General features: G+C 39.7%; 1 protein-coding gene across 2 annotated transcripts in view; it reads right to left on the bottom strand.

Moving 5' to 3' along the window:
* The window catches only part of LOC102217257 (BAH and coiled-coil domain-containing protein 1-like), a 75111-nt gene that overhangs the window by 55075 nt on the left and 818 nt on the right, over positions 1-19218 (bottom strand). For both annotated transcript variants that reach the window (XM_023348825.1, XM_023348826.1), the window contains exon 2: positions 16623-16950. In XM_023348825.1, the coding sequence (XP_023204593.1) occupies positions 16623-16794 (172 nt within the window). In that variant the 5' untranslated portion in view covers positions 16795-16950. The remainder of the gene's footprint in view (positions 1-16622; positions 16951-19218) is intronic.

Here is a 19218-nt window from a genome sequence, read left to right as displayed (position 1 = left end):
GGGTAGTTCTTAAATGAACTGTATTTTCATTTTTCCTCCAATCCAATCCTCTTCTCCTCATACATCTTTCCTCCACTACTTTCACATAGGGGCGAAATTTCAACTGCTCCAGCGTTATCCTCAGCAAACCAGAAAAAGGCAGATTTATAGCTTCCACCTGAGTGAGGAAGGTGTGACATGAAATTGAAACCCTCACCCACTACTATTTCACATGCATACAAACACACACAAAGAGAGAGACACTTCAGATTAAATCTGACCTCAGTATGAACTCAGTATCAAAATGTGATGGCTGGAAGGTATTTGAACCAAACCTGGTTAACAGGTTTTGTTCTGACCAGAAATATCTGCATAATGTAACAATGCTGAAATAATATAGTTACAAGGGGTTTCAAATATTTAGAAGTATTGGGTATATGCCACGCAATGACACACATTCTTACCTCAAACAAAATGATGTATGAATAGTGACTAAAACGTAGCCACAAAAACAAGTATTTTATTCCCCCTGGCTGGAAACATTTGCACATAAAAGCTTTAATTTCTTCCTTTCTGTTAGGAATCATCTCAACATTTGGTGTAAGAGCAAAAATGGAGAAATAAAAAACTGAAGGATAAGTTAGGGAAAAGAAATGGAAAGTGACAAATGGGAGATTTCCTACACAAGCCCATAAATCAAGAGGAACATGGAGGGCAGTCTGAGGCCTCACTTAAAAAGCCAAACTCCTTTTTTTTTTTTTTGCTAACAGCCAAAGCTAACCACCTTCCTCCTATTACATGCACACAAACACCAACATGAACATGTGTGTTCTGCCCTCATATTTGCACAGCACAGTCCCCCCCAGATGTTGTGTGCTGCAATGGCATCTCTAAAGCTCTCCATTCGCCCTGGCTCCTACACAGCAGCCTGGCTTAATGGCACAGAAGCTGGTCTCATAAAATCACATACAGTTAGGAGCAGCGCAGGCTTCAAAAGCAAGCATGGAACAAACAGGCATGCATAAGTAAATCCTGTTCCTTTGCCCAAATAAAAGCACACACCCTTTGCAGAGGACAGAGTAGTGCAGCTGTTTCTACAGGTAAGTAGGACAGGAAGATCTGGAGAAAGTGGTCCATAAAAAATTTGGTAATCACTAAAGAAGAGTAGAACCCAAAGTGAACAGTTTGCTTTGAAGTATTTCCTCAAAAATAACAGCAAGGCCGACAGGAGAAACTATCAGCAGGTAATATTTCTAATGTTTGACAAAAATGTATACGCTCTGTAGAAAGCTGAGTTGTTCTACTGTAGGGCTGTAGAGCTAAAAAGGTTGACTTAGAGCTGGAGAAACATGAGCTGCTGTTCACAACACACCCAGAGACCAGTGGACTGATGAAGATCCAAAAGGACTTAGGATCTGCTTTCATTCTGAATGTTCACCATCTGCTTGGAGGAAAAGAGAGCCCATAGAGTAGTAGACAACTCTGTCAAGTGACAGATGACACAGTGCAGCAGAAGAGTGTGCGGGTGTGTTTTATGTGTGTACTGATGCATACAGTGTTTCAGTATTGATCCTCAAAGCAGCTCCACTTTCTGAAAGAAGATCTGTCTAATGGGAAAACACACATTTACCCATACACACTCAAAGCCGAACACAAAGTAGTTAAAATACTAAAAAAAAGCCAAAATCATAATTATTTCCTTAATCTTTCAGGCCCCAGCAGACTTAACCACCTATTCCAGGCAGTTGCATAGTTTACTTATGTGAAAATCAGATTATCCATCCAGTTTCCATCATTACATAGTTCTACCCATGCAATGTCCAGTAACCAAGGATGACCAATCCTCTCATCATACCTCACTGCTTTGTCACACATTAGCCTGAGAAGTCTAGACTTTCCACATCACCAAAATAACTCAAAGACATGTTGTTTTGTTTCCTAACAACCGTAAAATGAAACAAGATGTCAGCAACTGATATAACAACTAAATTACACTCTAAGTCCAAAATCCTTCCAGTATCATTCTCACTTATACACAGTCTAATTATACGTAAATTATGTCTAAATAATAAAAAAGTATGCTATTTTTTTTCATTTACTATAACTAATTAACTCATCTTGGTTTTTATGCCATTAGGTCGTAGGTGACTTGTAAACTAGCATCAATGAAGCTAGCTATAGTAGCACTAGTCAATTGCGTAAGATGATAGTACAATTTTAAAGTATCCCACAAACAACAACAATATTGCTTTAAACAGTCATTAAAAGCTGCTATTCATTTGATGTTGGTTACAATTGTGTCACATTACTGTGCTTCCTGTTTATCTTCTTTTACTGCCGTTGCTGTTGTGTAAAAACATTTTGTCAACGTTGATGCCATAAATGAAAGTAATTTCTGCTCCATGAAAACTCTACAATGTTGTTGCTTTATCTACCAATGGGTAATTATGTTTCACATAACCTCTTAAATTGTTTTGACAAATAATGGCCTTAATATGTCTTTATTGACAGACTTTCTATTTCTTATTATGAATGAATTGTGTGTATTTCAGTCAGGGTGGAAGCAAAAACAGCCTTTAAGGACAACCACAGAAGGCTAAATGGAGTACAGCCAAGCTGCTCTGTTTTTTCTTCCCTTTGAGCTTTCGACTTGTGTTATAAAACATGCTTTATTTGGAAATGTTGAAATCCTTTCGGAAATCTGAGAGTTAAGGTAATAACTCTACATTCACTAGGGGGAAAAAAGACGTATTTTTGTAATGCTAAATGTGTTAGCCGCTAAAATTAAATGATGCTGGCAAAATGTAATGTTTCATGTCAAAATGTTATGAAATAATATATACACCAGCAACTGCTCTGTCAGACACAAAATGTGAAATCACCTCTTCTCTTAATATCAATTATTAATGACCAATTATAATCTCAAGGCTAGAGAACTGTTTTGAATCTTTATATGTTCTTATAATAAAGTTCTTAAAGTGAAATCTAAATAGGCTAATATCAGTATTGGCAGGCAAAAGCTAAGAACCAGAAATTAGAAATCTGCCAACAAATTCTGACTGTTGTAAGAGTTTCTTCTTCTTGATATTGTAAAATTTAACTGTCCAAACTTTCTGTTCACAAGACAAAAGAAAATCTTAGGAAGACAGAAATGAGTTACCATGGTTATACAAACGAGGATGATGGAGGACTGTCATTAGCACAGCTATTTTGTTTTGTTCATGCTTATGTTAACAAGAATGAACTAAGGAAAGTAATCATAAATTTAATTGTTTGGTAAGCTGGATGTTTTTATTTTTTTATTATTATTTCTCCAGCGATGCAGTTTTCCTCAAGCACACCTAATGTGTAACTTTAACACTTATATAAAACACCTTGAAGTACATGTAAGAACGAAGAAATCTTAGGGTGTTAGTGAACCCTGACTAACCTAGTAAGCAATCGGCGAAGAAAAATGACAAAATTCCAGGAAATTCCTGTCAATGATTTCTCTGACCTTCTGACTGCTGGTGAAACTGCAAGGATGTCTGCAATACAGCCCAAACAAAAACAGAAAATATATTTGTGTCGCATTCCATATTTTGACATTTTGATAAGATGTGTATGAAAAGAAAATACCCAAGTAATTCTATTGGAAATTTCTTGATGACACTGAATTAAGTGCTTCTGTTTTGTTATTATTTGAATTGCAGTCAGAGACATACAAGCATTGTTGTAACTGAAGCAGGTGGATCTACAACACCAACAGACGAATACAGCAGTTGAGACAAGATGGACGGTTGCAATGCAAATGCCCAGGGATGAGGTAGAATTAGGCACCTGCATCATCCCACTCCATCCCCACACCCCCACATGCTGCCCTCTCATCTGCCTGCCACTCTGTTTCCTCTCTCGTTTCTTTCATACAATCTCTCCACCACACAGCTCCTTTGATTGCCGTTTCCCGTGGGCATGCACGCTCACACACACACATACAAAAACAAATACAACACATGCATGCATAAAATCTCAAACGCAGCCCTTCCCCACTGCTCAGAGACAGTTGCGCCAGCTGAGTTTTGATTTGGGAAGAAAAGTTGCCTCTACAACAAATAATGACAGCCACTCGAGGAACAGGCAGCGCACCATTATCACACGAAAACACATAGACACACACAGTATAAGGGAAATGCTAAACTTTAAAAATAAAACATGCAAAAAAGAACTCTTTAAAGCAAGTTTAATCACATATACACACAGGCAGCCACCCACACATAGCCAGCACGAGCGCACAAGTGTATTCACACACCCTCCCATTATGCTGTATAACCAAAAGGCATTCAGCCATTTCAGCAGCGTTCTGAGAGGCAGCCAAGTAAGAGGTCTGTCAGTGCATTAGCCAGCATGTAATCATAGCCCAACCTCACTGCAATTAGAACTGGTTCTAATTCTTCACTGGAAGCACTGCCTTGTCCCACCGCTAATAGTTTACTTTACTCCAACAGCTGACAGACCCAACCCTGCTTCTCCTGGCATGGTTTTTTAAACTTGCACACACTCAAGCACCCACGGACGAGCTTGCTCGCAAACACATCCACAGCTGTGGCTTGTCTGTCACCACGGGAGATCAAAATGGATCCCGGTAATAGTCCCCCAGCCGTGTCCCACTTGTGCCACATCAACCCTGTGAGTGTGGACCACAATTCACTTCTTAAAGTATGGTGCTTTGAAAAAACTCCCATACTCCTGGAAGTTTTCCACATTTTGCTATGTCCACAAATGCAAACTTCCAACAGATTTGCAAAGTTTTGTGTGATTATGAAGTGGAAGGAGAATAGCATGTTTTTTTAAATGATATTTACTGTATATATAAACATTTGTGTGCAATTCATTTGTGCTAAAGACTGCAAGTATCTCCTTTTATGTTTTTTTCTAATGGTTTTAAATTGGAGTTAAGCATGGACTTTGACTAGGCTATTGAAGAAAATGACAAGACTTCAATTTCCTCTATTTACCTTTATGTCCAACTTGGACCAGAGTCCCTGATGTGCTGAAGTACCCCAACCCCAACCATGTTTTTCTCATTGTTTTGTCGCTTTTTCAATATGGTCCAAAAATGTTATTTTGGTCTTATCTGAACAGAACCCTCATTCTGCCAGTTTGTTGCAAATCTACAAACTCTTGACGCAAGATTTCTGCCATATAGACCAAAACTAATATTTGTTCTGTGAACAAATTCTCCCCCTTGAGCAAGGACTTCCTGTATCTCTCTTAAGTTACTGTGGCTTCTTCTCTAAATATCACATAAAATTCAGATAAAACCCTATTAAGTTTATGGAGGCAATGTCACAAAATGGGGCAAAATTTCAAGGCTTGTAAGAACTTTATTGGCAAGGAACTGTAAATGTTTCACAAACATGACAAAGAGCAATGACCTCAAATCATTAAACAATTACAAAATAAGTAAAAGCCTGAAAGCTCCTGGAAGTTCCTCACAGAAAGAGGCAGGTGTGAGGGGGCTAGGTGGTAAGAAAGAGCCGCATTGGGAAATTGTCTAATGAAGACTGAGGAAGAGGGAATGCTCCCAATACTGATGGTATTGCTATTAGCCTGTGAGCGTGAGGACTTGGGTGTCACTTCAAAGCATTCCCCACTATTAATCAGAAGCTATCCAGCCCTCCAGAATAGGCCCTGCTGGCTCTGCTGCTAAACACTCCTCTTAACATCAACACAATGGAGCTATCATCGCACCCGTTACGCTATGCCTTGGCCAGACAGCACACCTTTATCTCGGCATTTACATTACAACCTCACAGCCAATTAATTTACCTGCCACGTCTCAGGCTTAAGCACGTGGAGTTGGCAGTGGCAAGGTAGTGTACATTTCAGTTGTGCGCTGGTTTGTGTGTTACAAAGGGAATGGGGGGAAGGAGGAGTCCACCTGGCTCGGGTTGCACCCAGCAGGCTGTGGGTTTGGCCTTGGGGGATCTTTATGAAAGCACCTGCAAGAAGCTGCAACCACAACACCACCAGCCCAATCCCGTCCTGAGCTGGCTCTCACCTGCCATCCCCAGGCCATGGCTTAGCGCCCCCTCCACCCCTCATCCCCTTAATGTTTCCCCTCCAGGCAGCCCTGGCAGACAACAGCCACTCAGCGACTCAGCTGGATATCAGCAACCAAGACTGAGGATTAACTTCCACACTGGCACTGTCTCTTTAGTGCTAGATACATTAGATACAATGCTAATCCGTAACTTCTACTCTTTTTTCTTTTGCTTATGGCTGCTGCGAGAGACAGTACTTTCTCTCTGTCTCTGGAAGCAAAATAAGAGCCCACAGGGCAGAGGTGAAGTATTTCTTTTCTTTTAATCAGGGCAGTTGCCTATTGGCTCTCTAATAAAGAAAGTGTCATCTTGTAAATCTGCACATTCATGTTATACAAAGATGAGAGGGTTTACAACACAAGCTGCTCTCCCCCTCTAAGTGTCCTCTTGTACTGTACTGAGAGACTGCAGACTTTAGCGGCGCTGAAGGGATGAGATAACCGCTCACTGTTGTGAGAAAGGGCTGTCAAAGCTTTGTTTTTTTCCTTCTTTTCCTTTTTTTCTCATTCTCTCTAAAGGATATAAAAAAGCTGGAGCGGCAGTTGCAGAAATAGTCCTGTTTCTATAATTAGAAGTAAACAGATGAACCAGACTCTCAAGCTTTCTCTGTCCCACTGGCCCCACGGCCTCCTGGGAGGCAAGATGTGTGAGTCTGTGTGACATGCTTGTGACATGCTTGTGCGGGGTGCAAGTGTGTGTGTGTGCATCTTTTCTGTTCGTGATGCACCAGTAAGTGTATAACAGCATGTGACAGTGTGCATCTAGTCTTGATGTTGCTTTGCACTGTCTGTCTGTCGGTCTGTGATTTTTCTCGTCTTCACCACACACACAAACACACACACGCCAATACGCACGCACACACAAAAGTCTATCCCATCCCCCACCCTCGCTTCTTCCTCCCATCCCCCTGTAGGTCACTGGATGGGCACAGCAAGACGAGCTAATATGAGCTAATATGCATGAACCAACAGCAGACAAACACACATCTGTTGCAGCAGAGCCAGTTGTTTGCCCCACATCTCATGCTGTATCACAGAGAGGATGCAGTGTAGCCTAGTGGTCATAACAGGCAAAGAGGTCCAGATGAAAGAGAAATGCAAATTGGTGCTAAAAGTTATCATTGAATGACCCTTTTTTCCTGACATATAGCTTCAGTAAAAATAAAGTATCTCCTTTCTTAATTCTAGACTAGAATTCTATTTTTTTTATAGCGCTAATATTTACCAGGTTTAAAGTAGTTTAAATCCATTATCTTAAACCATGACTACATTTTTGACAACATGGGACAGGGTAAAAGAGAATGTGGACATAACTGGAGGTTAAAGATAAGGTTCATCAAAACATATCTTGGTTAATAAAAGTTAAAGAAGCTGAAGAAATCTGTGAGATTGTCAAGTTTCCTTTCAATTGACATCCAGGCATCTGGCTCGATGGTTTCAGGGCCCTGGAATTCCTGACGTTAATCATCTCTATCTGGAATAAAGGCCTTCCACACCCTTATTAAGTATGATGCATCTTGATTTGATGGCAAATCTTTGTACATTTCCAGGAGTACTTTCCAAGGTTCCCATGACAGTGCAATTATGCAATTATCAGTGCAATTATAAGATTATCCTCTGTACACACACTTTCTACATACTGTTAGTAGTAAAGATAAACAGATAAATTGACTAGAATCAGTAGACTTTCAGTTTGACTTGACAGGCACCCATCCAGGTGAAAACTCAAGAATTCAACTCTTTTATTTTTGAATAAAAAGTAGAATTTTTATTCAACTTACAGGCAATAAGGCAATGCAATATTGCCTGTATTGTATTTACAGGCAATACCTAAGTTCTAAAAGGATGCACCAACCCTCTTCAGATTGGATGTTTATTACTGACTGAAAAAGACTCAAAGTTAGATATTTTCTGTATCAGTGAGGTGTTGTAATAGAAAGTTGGGAGAAGAACAAAGGGCATAAAAAGCAAACTGCACTTATGTTGGCTTTTCATTTAGACTCCTATAATGGTAATTTTCCCTTTAGTGCTTTGTACTTTTGCAATTTTGATCACTTTGTACCTCAAACCTTTTGTTGCACTGGCGATGGTGTGAATTGGCCTAAGGTCAATTTCAGCAGATACTTATAAAAGTTGAGACACAACAAAGTTGCTTTAATTTATCAGTTGGTCATGGATCATGCTGTGTGTTAAAATGTTGGACGCATTTTTTGATATCTTGGTTAGGATAACTTTCTACATTATTCAAGGAATACACACAATAACTGTTGTTTACATTTAGTAACACTTACCATGCTAACCCACTGTTAATTGATTGAGACAGTTTAAGATGTCTCCATGATATAGGGATCCTCAAATTCAGGCCTCAAGGGCTGGTGTCCTGCAGGTTCAAATCAAATGCTGAGGTCATTAGCAGGACTCTGGAAAACCTGACTGCATAGTGGGGAAATAATTCAGCCATTTGACTGAGGTGCTTGGACCAATGTCTAAAAGTTGTCCTGCAACTTTTAGACATTGCAGTTGTCTAATGTTTCAATGTCTAAAAGTTGTCCTGCAACTTTTAGACATTGAAAGTTGTCTAAAAGTTTCAAAAGTTTCAATGGCATGCCTCAATCCATGCCTCAATGGCATGGATTTGAGGAACCTTGCATAATTGCCTTTTCTGTATTTTAAAATATTAGCAAAACTCTGTTTTACAGCAACTGTGATGTCACATTTGCTTCTAATACAAATAAATAAGTGTTTGGAGCATCAAGACCAGAAATAAATACTGCGAATGCCTCAGGATTCTGTGAATGTTTTCTTTTTCAAACAAAATTCTGTACAATAATAAAAATTCAAGCCTGCAACAATAATGCATACAAAAAATTTTCCAAGAAAGTTAAAAAATAATAATTTTGTTCAGAAAATATTTGCATTTGTTTGAGGTGCTTTTCTTGTTCGTTTAATAGCATATTTCAACTTCAGCAGAGACAAACTCAGCCGTTGGAGGGTTTAACAGTGCACCTGTCCCCGCCTCATAACCAACCACAGGGTGCCTCAGAAAGGAGGCTGGACATCTGGAAAAACCTAAGACACAGACACACACACGCAATCCCACCCACCCACCCACGAACCCAAACACTGACACACACACACATTCATCCACTAACAACACTAACACTGACCGCAAATCAAGTGACAACAATGAAGCCATTGCCCCCCTTTTTTTTCTTCTTCTTCTTCTTTTCATTGAGCATTCACATTAACAAAATTGGAAAAAAAAAAGTAATCTGGATTTTACGCATGAGCCGTTAATGATGTCTAACAGCTGTCACATGCAATACAGCAACGCACTGAGGTGGGCCTGGGGCAGCTTGATGAGAAGCCGCCTGATGTTGGGAGAGGGTCAGAGAAGGAGGAGTAAATGCACACAGGAGGAAAAAGAAAAAGGAAACACAGAACTAACGTGGTTGATTTGGGGTAAATGAATCGGTCTATATGCCATTTAGTCAGAGGAAGTGAAATAAAACTACTGAATTCCTAATTCAGCTTCTCGCTTCCTTATATTTAGTTCATAATAGATGAGAGGGCTTTGAAATCCGATGCTCTGAAACCCAATAAAGGAAGGTATTTTCATGCCCATCACTCTCACCTGCAGATCTTCTTTGTGTTGGACCTGTGTGCACGCCCTACGCTCGAGGCGAGGGTTGTGTGGCACTGTGCCACATGGTGTAAGTTTAGGGAGGAAGCAGTTTGAAGAGCAAGTATCTGTTGTAACATGGCTGCTGAAATTCTCTCTGAAAGACAGATCTCAAACTGTTGGGAAAGTTTTCCTGATGACCCGAGAATTTTCTGAAACAGAGGCAGAATACATTTTTTGATTTGATTTATAAACATACTAGAATGGAAATAAATTTTTAAAAAATTTACTGAAAAAAATGTCCATGGCTTTATGGATCCTTGAGTATACTGAAAATATTTTACTCTTGTAGATAAAACTATTCACAATTATGTCAAGGGCTAACCCTCTCAACAATACCTGACCGGCCTTGCCAAACGTTTGCAGAAGTGCGGTGTCATGGGGAAGGGGACAGATGGTACCGGCAGTAGCAGCTCCAGGCAAAGTGCTATTTTAGCCAGGTATAGGATGCCAAGCAACGGCAGACTCCAGGCGGACTGCAGTGACTGCCCTCCCTGAGCCGTGTCATCTCATAAAGATCCACAAATGAGTCTAACAACAGGCCATAGAGGAGACCAAGTTAAATGAGTGACCTACGTCCTGTCCTAACACCTTCTCCAGTTCATCTCACCAAGTTGCCTTTTGAGAACATCCACAAATATTTAGAAAGACAGAATTTGAACACTTTTTAGTAAATTTTGGTGTTAGGAAGCTACATAAATATGTTGGACAAGGAAAAAAGTGATGACATCCTCAACTTGATATATGGCTAAGAGTTAGTCAGACATGAGGCCATCATTTTAAATAACAGATTGCTGCAGGCTTTTAATACTACTTTAACCACACACAGTCCAAATTCCTTCAGGTTCACACATGACATTATGTCCTTTTGGCACATGCACCCAGGGAAACCTAGACCAATGTTCTTCCAGTTCCCAGTTCCCAATATCCAGTTCCCAAATGATAAAAAGCAATACCTTAGTGTCTTATCGATGCACATTTTTTTGCATTGGGTTAGGATTACTGAAAGGAGTAACGGTCTGGTTTCCAGGTTTTGGTTGGGCTTATGAATGAGAGCATGACAGCAAAGAATCTAGGAACCTGAAAAGCACTGAGACTGGTGGTGCCTGAGAATGACGGGGCTTGCAAACCAACCTTGCCAGTGGATACTTGTTCCTGTTTTTGCTAATTCTAGCAATTTAAAACAACCAACTATGACAAAGTTCATAGCCTTGAGATACAATGGTATAATAAATGCAATAAATGTCTGCTCTTTTGTAAATTCGAAGACAGCTAAGTTTGTAGCTGTTTTCTCATTGCTGTGAAGTAACAATGACTGGGTTACTTCACAAAGTTTTGTCAGTTGGAGTTGTAGGATGAAGGCTAGAGTTGGAGACTTGGAGAAGCATTTGATCGTGCACATGGGTGAATGGGACAGTGTTTTCAGTGTGTGATATGACAAAAAAAGTTCTTAATTTTTTAAGTCCATTTACTGAAAGCCAAGGAGGCAGACAAAGGAATCTGGGAGCCTCGACCAACGTTACTTTGAATAGTAGAACAATTGTGACTGAGCAGAGAAATAAGCAACAACTAACTTAACGTTTTTTGTGACAGTTAAATCATTTGGCAAGGCTTTACAACAGAATTTTGTTTTGATTTTTACCATAAGAGTCCACTTTGTTTAGGCAAAAAGCAAGTTTCTGATCTGGAAAAAACATGCACGTTCTTGAAAACAGAGGTCACAGTTCATTAGCAAGTAAACCCAAGTGTGGTTCACTTACAATGGAAGCATGAATGGACTGTCAAATAAAGAGAGAGATTGAAAGTGAACTAAATGGTGAAAGTGACACATGATTTCTTGACACATAGGGGATCTAAAAACTTATAAATTGTTGCAATTCCTCGCTCTGAGTCTGTGCAACACCAACATGTCATACTCTCTTTTTTTTGCCATTTTTATCTCTACTGCTGCATTCTTGCCTTGTATACAGAAAAACAAGTCTGGATAAGTCACTGACTGGCATGCTGCTCATACTGGGCAGCTTCTTGTGATAAAAGCCAAAATGAGCAGTTGATGTAATTACATGTCATTGTCCAGACAGTTTGGTCCACCTTCAAAAATAATGGCATAAACATGGATCAAATCAAAATGAAAGTCTGACATTTTTTCACCATTTCTCTCCCGTTTGCAGCAAGTCCCTTAGACTGCACTGATCTGAAAGAAACTCTTAATATTCATTAGTATAGCATTGTATCCCACTGATATGAAACTTCTCAGTTTGAGTTGCTAAAATCATCTTTAAATAAATCCAATGGATAGCCTTTCACTTCTCTAAGGATGTATGTCCCTTCCTTCTCCAAACTCATGTCATAAGACATTTTGTCTATTACATGTAAGATAATTGTTACTGATATCTACTTCACAGAACCTCACTAAAAAAAATCTGAGCTATGCCTTTGAACAGCACAGCCAAGGATCCTCAAGGACATAAGGTGGGTATAAGCTATGGCACAATCTTTTAAGTGCTCACAAAACATGAGCACCAAGGCCTTGAAATAGAAACCTCCTTTTCCTTAAACAACTGTTAACCACTCACTGAGGTTTGCTAACTCCACCAGAGACACCCATGTTTGTCTTTGAAGGGTCTCCTCAACAATCACAGACCCATGGGATAGTCCTGCAATGAGACATTCAATAAAGCTCTCTGTAAAGTTATTTATTCCTCTTCGGGGGGGGGGGGGAAAGGGGCAAAGGAAGACAAGACGGCTAACATTTGAAGGGAGGGGGTCTAAGATATCCAGCTAGGACATAAAAACCAAGGGAATGACAGGGACATCCTACCAGTAAACAATAAAGGGGGTGGAAGGGACTGTTTTTTATCTTTAACAGCAGCTGTAAAACACACACCAAGCTGGGGTCTGCAACAATGGCCCAGAGGCAGAGAAGGGTAGCTAAAACAGAAGTGGCAGGAAGACCACTGCTTCCCAGACACGAGGGTCTTCCTGCTGCAAAGAAAGGAGACTGAAAAATTGGAGGGGAAGAGACTGGGAGGACAGCTTATGGAAAGAGGGAAGGACAGATGTAAAGGAAGGGGAGGCCGACCGAGGAAGATGACACAAATATGACCTTTGATTATATGGGGTGTTTAGAGCAGAGCCCTGAACCCCCACGCTGCTTTCACACAGCCACACCTCAGCCAGAGTGGCCTGATCAGAACAATATGGCTGAAAGATGAACCCGCAGCCATAAATGCCAGCAGTGGAAGACAGCCCCACTGTGTCTCTGCGCACTGACACTGCCCAACATCTGAATCCAGGGTTCACAGCCAAAGACAAGTCTGTCTCCAACTTTTGCGCTGGAGCCAATGGAAGATAAAATTTCTATTTCAAAGTCCTTCTAAAGGAACAGGCCAAATCAAACAGCATTAGATGCATTTAAAGGTCTTACTGTTTCAGGGAGTACACAAAGAGAGGAGCCGCTCCAATGTCACATTCCCAGAACACAGTGCAAGTGTAAACTATAAATCGACCACCTGGCGTGCGTTACAAATGACCGACTTGTAGTAGGTGAAGATGGACAGAGGCAAATGGGAGCTGACGGAATTTCCATTGGCTCTAAGCAACACGGTTCAGCGAGTAAGAAGGTGGAACTGCATGCCGGCGCCCGCTGTAGCCTAATTACCGCCAAACTTACAAATCTGCGCAACAAACAAACAAACAAAAAAAGAATAATTTCTCCCATACTATGTTTAAAATTCTGCAACCCTGCTGGGAACGATGCCAAGGGAGAGTGTTGCAGCTGCCGTCACTCTTTTCAACAGCAAAAGGTGTCGGAAGCGCTCGCGATAAATACCTCTGCAAAGTCAGACGAGGCCTTTCATGGAGCCACATCAGAAACCTGCCTCTCAGTGCATTTTTACATCAACCCTGAAATATTCATGCTCTTTGTAAAGTATTCATGTGAACTAGTGTGCAAGTTAGTCCCCAGGGGGAGAAAGTGCAGAGAAACTGAACACACTCAGCAAGCACCACGCACGGTTTGTGTTGTTATGTTGCTTGCACACAGGTCACTCAATGGAACGCTAATGACCTGGCCCATCAAGATGAACAACCCTCAACCAGTTTGACATCCTAAAACTCCAGACTTGCTCATATTAATTAAGGAGAAATACGTAAAAAAATAAAATAAAATAAAAAATTCAATTAAGTAGACCATAGACAGGCTCCACTAAAAAAGACATCTCTATTTTCATGTAATATTATTATTTGAGATGGGACTTGAACTTTGATTAAGACATTTAGATCATTTGTAATTTCTTCACTTTTTGTTGTATTCTAAATGTTCTGAATGGTGATCGGAGCGTCAAATACTAATAGGTCAGATTTTCTTTTCCCATTTAAGACTTGCACGCCAACTAAGAACTCAAAATTTTTGGTCTAGATACTTACATTAACAAGAGCATGTGCTCTGCTATATCCATTTTCTGTTAGATTCAAAATTACTGTCTCTATTAAAGAACCTGCAGCACGTTGTCTTTTTTCCTTTTTTCATTTTGTAACCCAAACAATAAAAAGTCTGACTTGGTCAAAATTGGAACTGGCAGGTCAGTCCTTAAAGAAAATTGGAAATCGATATTGGAGAGGAAAAGCGTAATTGGTTGTATCTCTAATTACTCTTAAATAAATAAAAAAATAAATAAATAAATATCTCCGGAAACAAAACAAAAAAATTTATATTCAGCTTTGAGTTCAAATTACTTCAGTGTAATAAAGAGAACCAGTTTCACAAAAATGCTCTTATAGTCCACTGAAAACGTGAACTTACAAATGAGAACAGTCTGTTTCAACATAACACATCTATTGTTTCAGTGCATCACCACCTGAAAAATGAAAATCATGAATGATTTCAAATTAAGCTTCATCCCTCATCCACCCATTTGCATTATGACATGCTTGACATTTTCATATAATATTAAAACAATAAATCAAATACTGCAAATCAGCTGAATGTAATAGAAAAAAATTTTCATAGAACCCAGTACAGGTTTTGAAATCATGTGAAGTTATGTCAGGCTGTTCTGTAAGTTAATTTAATCAAAAGCAAAAAATGTAAAGAATTAAATCATATTTATGTGCAGGACAACAGGGCCGCTTTTCAGTCCCTCCCCATGTGTTGATGACGAAACAAGGAGAACAATAAAGCGCCTCTGCTGCTCATTGAACAGTGATGACATTTGGAGGATAGGTCTGCATGTTGACGTTGTTCAATAGGCACACAACGTCTGATTGGTGTAAGCACCTGCAACGCGCAACCAGCGTTAGCCTTCATGTTTCCAATGAAACATCTGCATGCAGAAAGAGAACAAAAAGGTGCACAAATGCAGCAGGCTCTCCGTGGATACATGAGCAATGCCAAAAGCAAACATGTGTGGTGAGAGATGAATGGTGAACAGCGCCCATTAATTCTCTTGAATGACTAATTATGCTTCTTGTTTATCTGGATTTATTTATTTTTTAGAATTAACTCACAACCTTCACAAACATTTGATTTGAAAAAAGAAAATCTTTAGTCAGCCTGCCACAACACTGTGTATTAGAAATAAAAAAAACTGATATCTAAAATGTTTGGAAATATGAGACAAAACACATATAGGAGGTTCATGGTGTTCTTATCCAACTGAACCAGCTACGCAAATATTTAATTTTGTACAGTTACAGCTGTTAAAATTACTTTTAAGTGGTTCAATATGTATTAGAATTTTTTTTCCACAGCTGAGAAACACTCAGATGCATCATAAGCGTCTTTTTAGAAGCTTCATTAGCATATTATCACAGAACAGCATTTTAGAAGCGAAACTATTTGATGCACTAAATGCATGCTTTGACATAAACACCATCTACTTGCAAAATAAAACCAATTACAACATCTGCAAAATTTGCTTTTTTCATATACTTTTGTGTATTTTTTATAATAATGCCAAGCTTAAATAAATTTAATGACTAAGATGTGTCAATTGTGGCCCTGAAGTGTTAAAAAATTAATTGAAGCTATAAATATATAGATTTGTTAATGTCTGCTTAGTTGGAGCTTTGGTGTGGAGTTGCTTTTCTTATGTATGTTCCTAATAAATCTGCAGTGTGCAGTCTAAGAGGTACATTTTGACTCTTTTCATGCTCTCCTGTTTGTAAACGTGCTCATTTGGGTTAAGATGATACCTAAGTCACTTGTTAAACCTGATGCATGCACTGTGAACACATTTGCACCCAGACACTTCAAAGCCCAATGCAGAATGGGATTTTTCCCCCGGCATTGCTTGTATTCCTTTAACGCCCCCATTAGCTTGCATTGTAGAGCATGAAGACCTTTCCACCCGAGCTTTATACCTTTAATGTTTGACCTATAGAGGTTTTGGTTAAGTGATGGCGCTGGGGTGACACCTATGCGTTTTACGTGAAGTGACAGATTCTCCTGAATGCATGCAAGATAGAGAAAACCAGTGCACATATGGTGTGTCTAAAAATCAGACCAGGTCCTTGACGGATTATTTTCTCTTTTTTTAAATTGCATGGCATTTTAAAATCAAATCACTATTTGTTTAGCAAAGCTGCCTTCATTATCTTTTGGAATAAGCTGATTCAAGTGTAGATTTAGATTATTCAAAAAACGTCCAATTATGAGCTTAATGCAAATTTCATTTTATTATATCGTTAGTTTATGTTTGAGCAGTTAATTTCTGTCGAAAGTTACTCGCGAGAAGCAAAATCTAATATGTATTTTTCTGCTTTGCACGACACCACACAATGCCATATCACATACGCTGAGGTCGCATTTGAAACAACAGAAACCCCCCCATCAAGAGCAGAGAATAATGTCAAAACCTCCGTGGATATTCCACTGACCTGAGTGGGGAGCCATCGGTATGTGTGACGGGTAGTACTTCCCCGGTGGGAAATGACCGGCATGCTGCACGGAGCTGTGGCCCGAGGGAGCGATCCGAGAGGCGGCTCGGTGCACCAGGGCGCCCCGCTCCGAAAGGAGGTGCGCCGGAGCAGCAAAATCCCGTCCTTCCATTCCGCGGGAATGTTTAGTAATCCGAAATCCGGACGGGGAAGGTCAGTGAAATCGGATGCAAACCCATAAAATAATCCTTTCCCTTCGTTGTCTATGTGTTGCATTCGGTCGATCGCAGGCTTCTCCAGCCAAAAGCGCAGCTCCCGATCATCTTTTCTGTCAGGGCAGAGAAATTCAAAGCGACTGTCACAATCAAGGAAAATTAAAAACTCAACCACGATGCAACACTCTTACGTTGCACTCTCCTTTTATATTTTTAAAAATGCTCATTGCCTATATGATAAAATTATTATTTATTTAATTAAAATCTTTCCACTCGTCTTTGCATTAACGCTTTTGCGAAAAAGAAAAACAACTGCCAGTTCGAGTGAAATCTCCTTGGCAAAGTAGCCACAATGCATGCAGGCGACTACCGAGGCGTCACTGCAGGCTCAGCTTCAGCTCTATTGATCAGGCTGGGATGCATAGGCCGATATGGCGAAGTACACACACACACACACACGCACACACACACACACACACACACACACCGACGTGCACGCACACATGCACAACAAGCAGATCTTTTAGTCTTAAAATCTTTATATTCTGCATAATCTTTTCAGATAATCAATCCAAATGACATGTCTGCAAATATCACTCCAAAACAATAACAATATTGATATACAATAGCCTTTTTTTTTTTTTATAAACTATGATTTGCAAAAAATAAAAAATACAAAACTACCAGAGGATTGTGTTTTAAGAGGGGGAAGTTATTGCTTATCCATTTGGGTTAAAATGATGGTACTCAGTCTACATCCCAAGGTAAACAACGCTGCCTTCCTTCTCCTGCTCCTTCCATTGTCTCGACTTGATGCAGACGATCTTTCCTGCTTCTGTTATCTCCAATCCCAAACTGTGTCCACATTTTACTGCAAATTGATTTTAATCTACGTGAATGGAAATATAAATATATATACGTAATATTTTCCAATTTAATTTAATAAAACAATTTTTAACAAATCTGGTGGATTGGAAAAGAATAAAAAATATATATTTTCATATATTGTTTCAACTGGAGGGATACTGACACCTAAATGAACATGAACAGAGTTCATAAGATTCAAGGATGTGTCACAAAGCAAAATAAATATTTATTATGAAAAAATATCGCTGCTATACATTTGGTAAGATATGCAGCAGCTCCTAAAAGGCATGCTTTTTATGGGTGTATGTGTGTGTTGGCGTGCACACCCCTGTGCACACCCCTGCTTGAGTTTGTGTGTGTGCCTGCGTGTGTGGGTGTGTGTGTGTGCGAGTGTGAGTGTATGTGAATAACTGCACTCTCACTGTCTTTATCTGACTTGACCTATTTCAGGTCAGGTAATCAAATTGAGTAGTAAATACATTATAGTGACATCCTCTGACACAAAACAAAAAAAAAGGCATTATTTGGTCTAAATTGGAAAACAGCCTTCATAAAATGAGATAAAATATAATTTGCTGTTAAATATAGGAATCAGACATGTCATTCCCTCAGAGAACATTGCCAGTAATTAAAAAAAAATAAAGCAGGCCATCAAAAGGCAGACCTGGGTTGCATTACCAAATTATTAGAAATATAAACACGTTTTTTTATTTTGTTTTGTTTTTTGTCATGGTGTCAGTCTGAGGTCCCACAGGGCTACTTCTTCAGAAAGAAAAAAATCCATTTGCAATAAATGTAATTATAAAAAAATACATTTATGACATTTGTAGCATATGTTACTGACCAAGGATATTGTTGTTATATTGACCATTTCATTTCAGCTCTATCATTACTATCTCCAAGTGCAGCTCACAATTCAGAGCTAATGCAACAATAAAATCGCTCCAAATGCAAGGGGAGGAAAAATCCGTCTCAGCTGAGAGGTTCCTGTGTTAATTTGTGTGCATGCATGTGATTTCACAAGGTGAGACGTTTACCAAAAAAAAAAAAAGGCCACGCTGCAGCATTTAGGTCGTCGGTTTGTGGTCTGGAAGGGGGAATCCAAGGTGAATGGCCGCCCGTCAGGGAGGACTGCCTTTGTCTTCACACTGAGAAAGCGCTTTGCAGTCGGCCATTACCTCCCCCCTTTCGCCATGCTGTTCCTTCCACCCTGGATTCCCCAGTAATGAGCGAGGAATAAAATAGTTGACGCATTTACGAGAATTAGGAGCAGCTACAGCTTTACGTGGTTCAAAATCTGAATTTATCAGTGTTTTGGTTTGATCCGCTTTTCAAACGTGCCGACACGGCTTCGCTTACCAAATAAATAAATGCTTCGTTTTTATTTTAAAAGTTAAAAGTGTGGAATTTTGACGACTGTCAGCTGCATTTACAGATTAGCCAAAACGCTGCAAAACAAATTATGACTTGTGGGTCGGGTCTTGAGAAAACAAGCCGACCTCCGCGGGTAAGCT

The sequence above is a fragment of the Xiphophorus maculatus genome, chromosome 16 (genome assembly GCF_002775205.1).
Source record: "Xiphophorus maculatus strain JP 163 A chromosome 16, X_maculatus-5.0-male, whole genome shotgun sequence".
NCBI lineage: Eukaryota > Metazoa > Chordata > Actinopteri > Cyprinodontiformes > Poeciliidae > Xiphophorus > Xiphophorus maculatus.
This window is presented reverse-complemented; position numbering and strand designations above follow the sequence as displayed.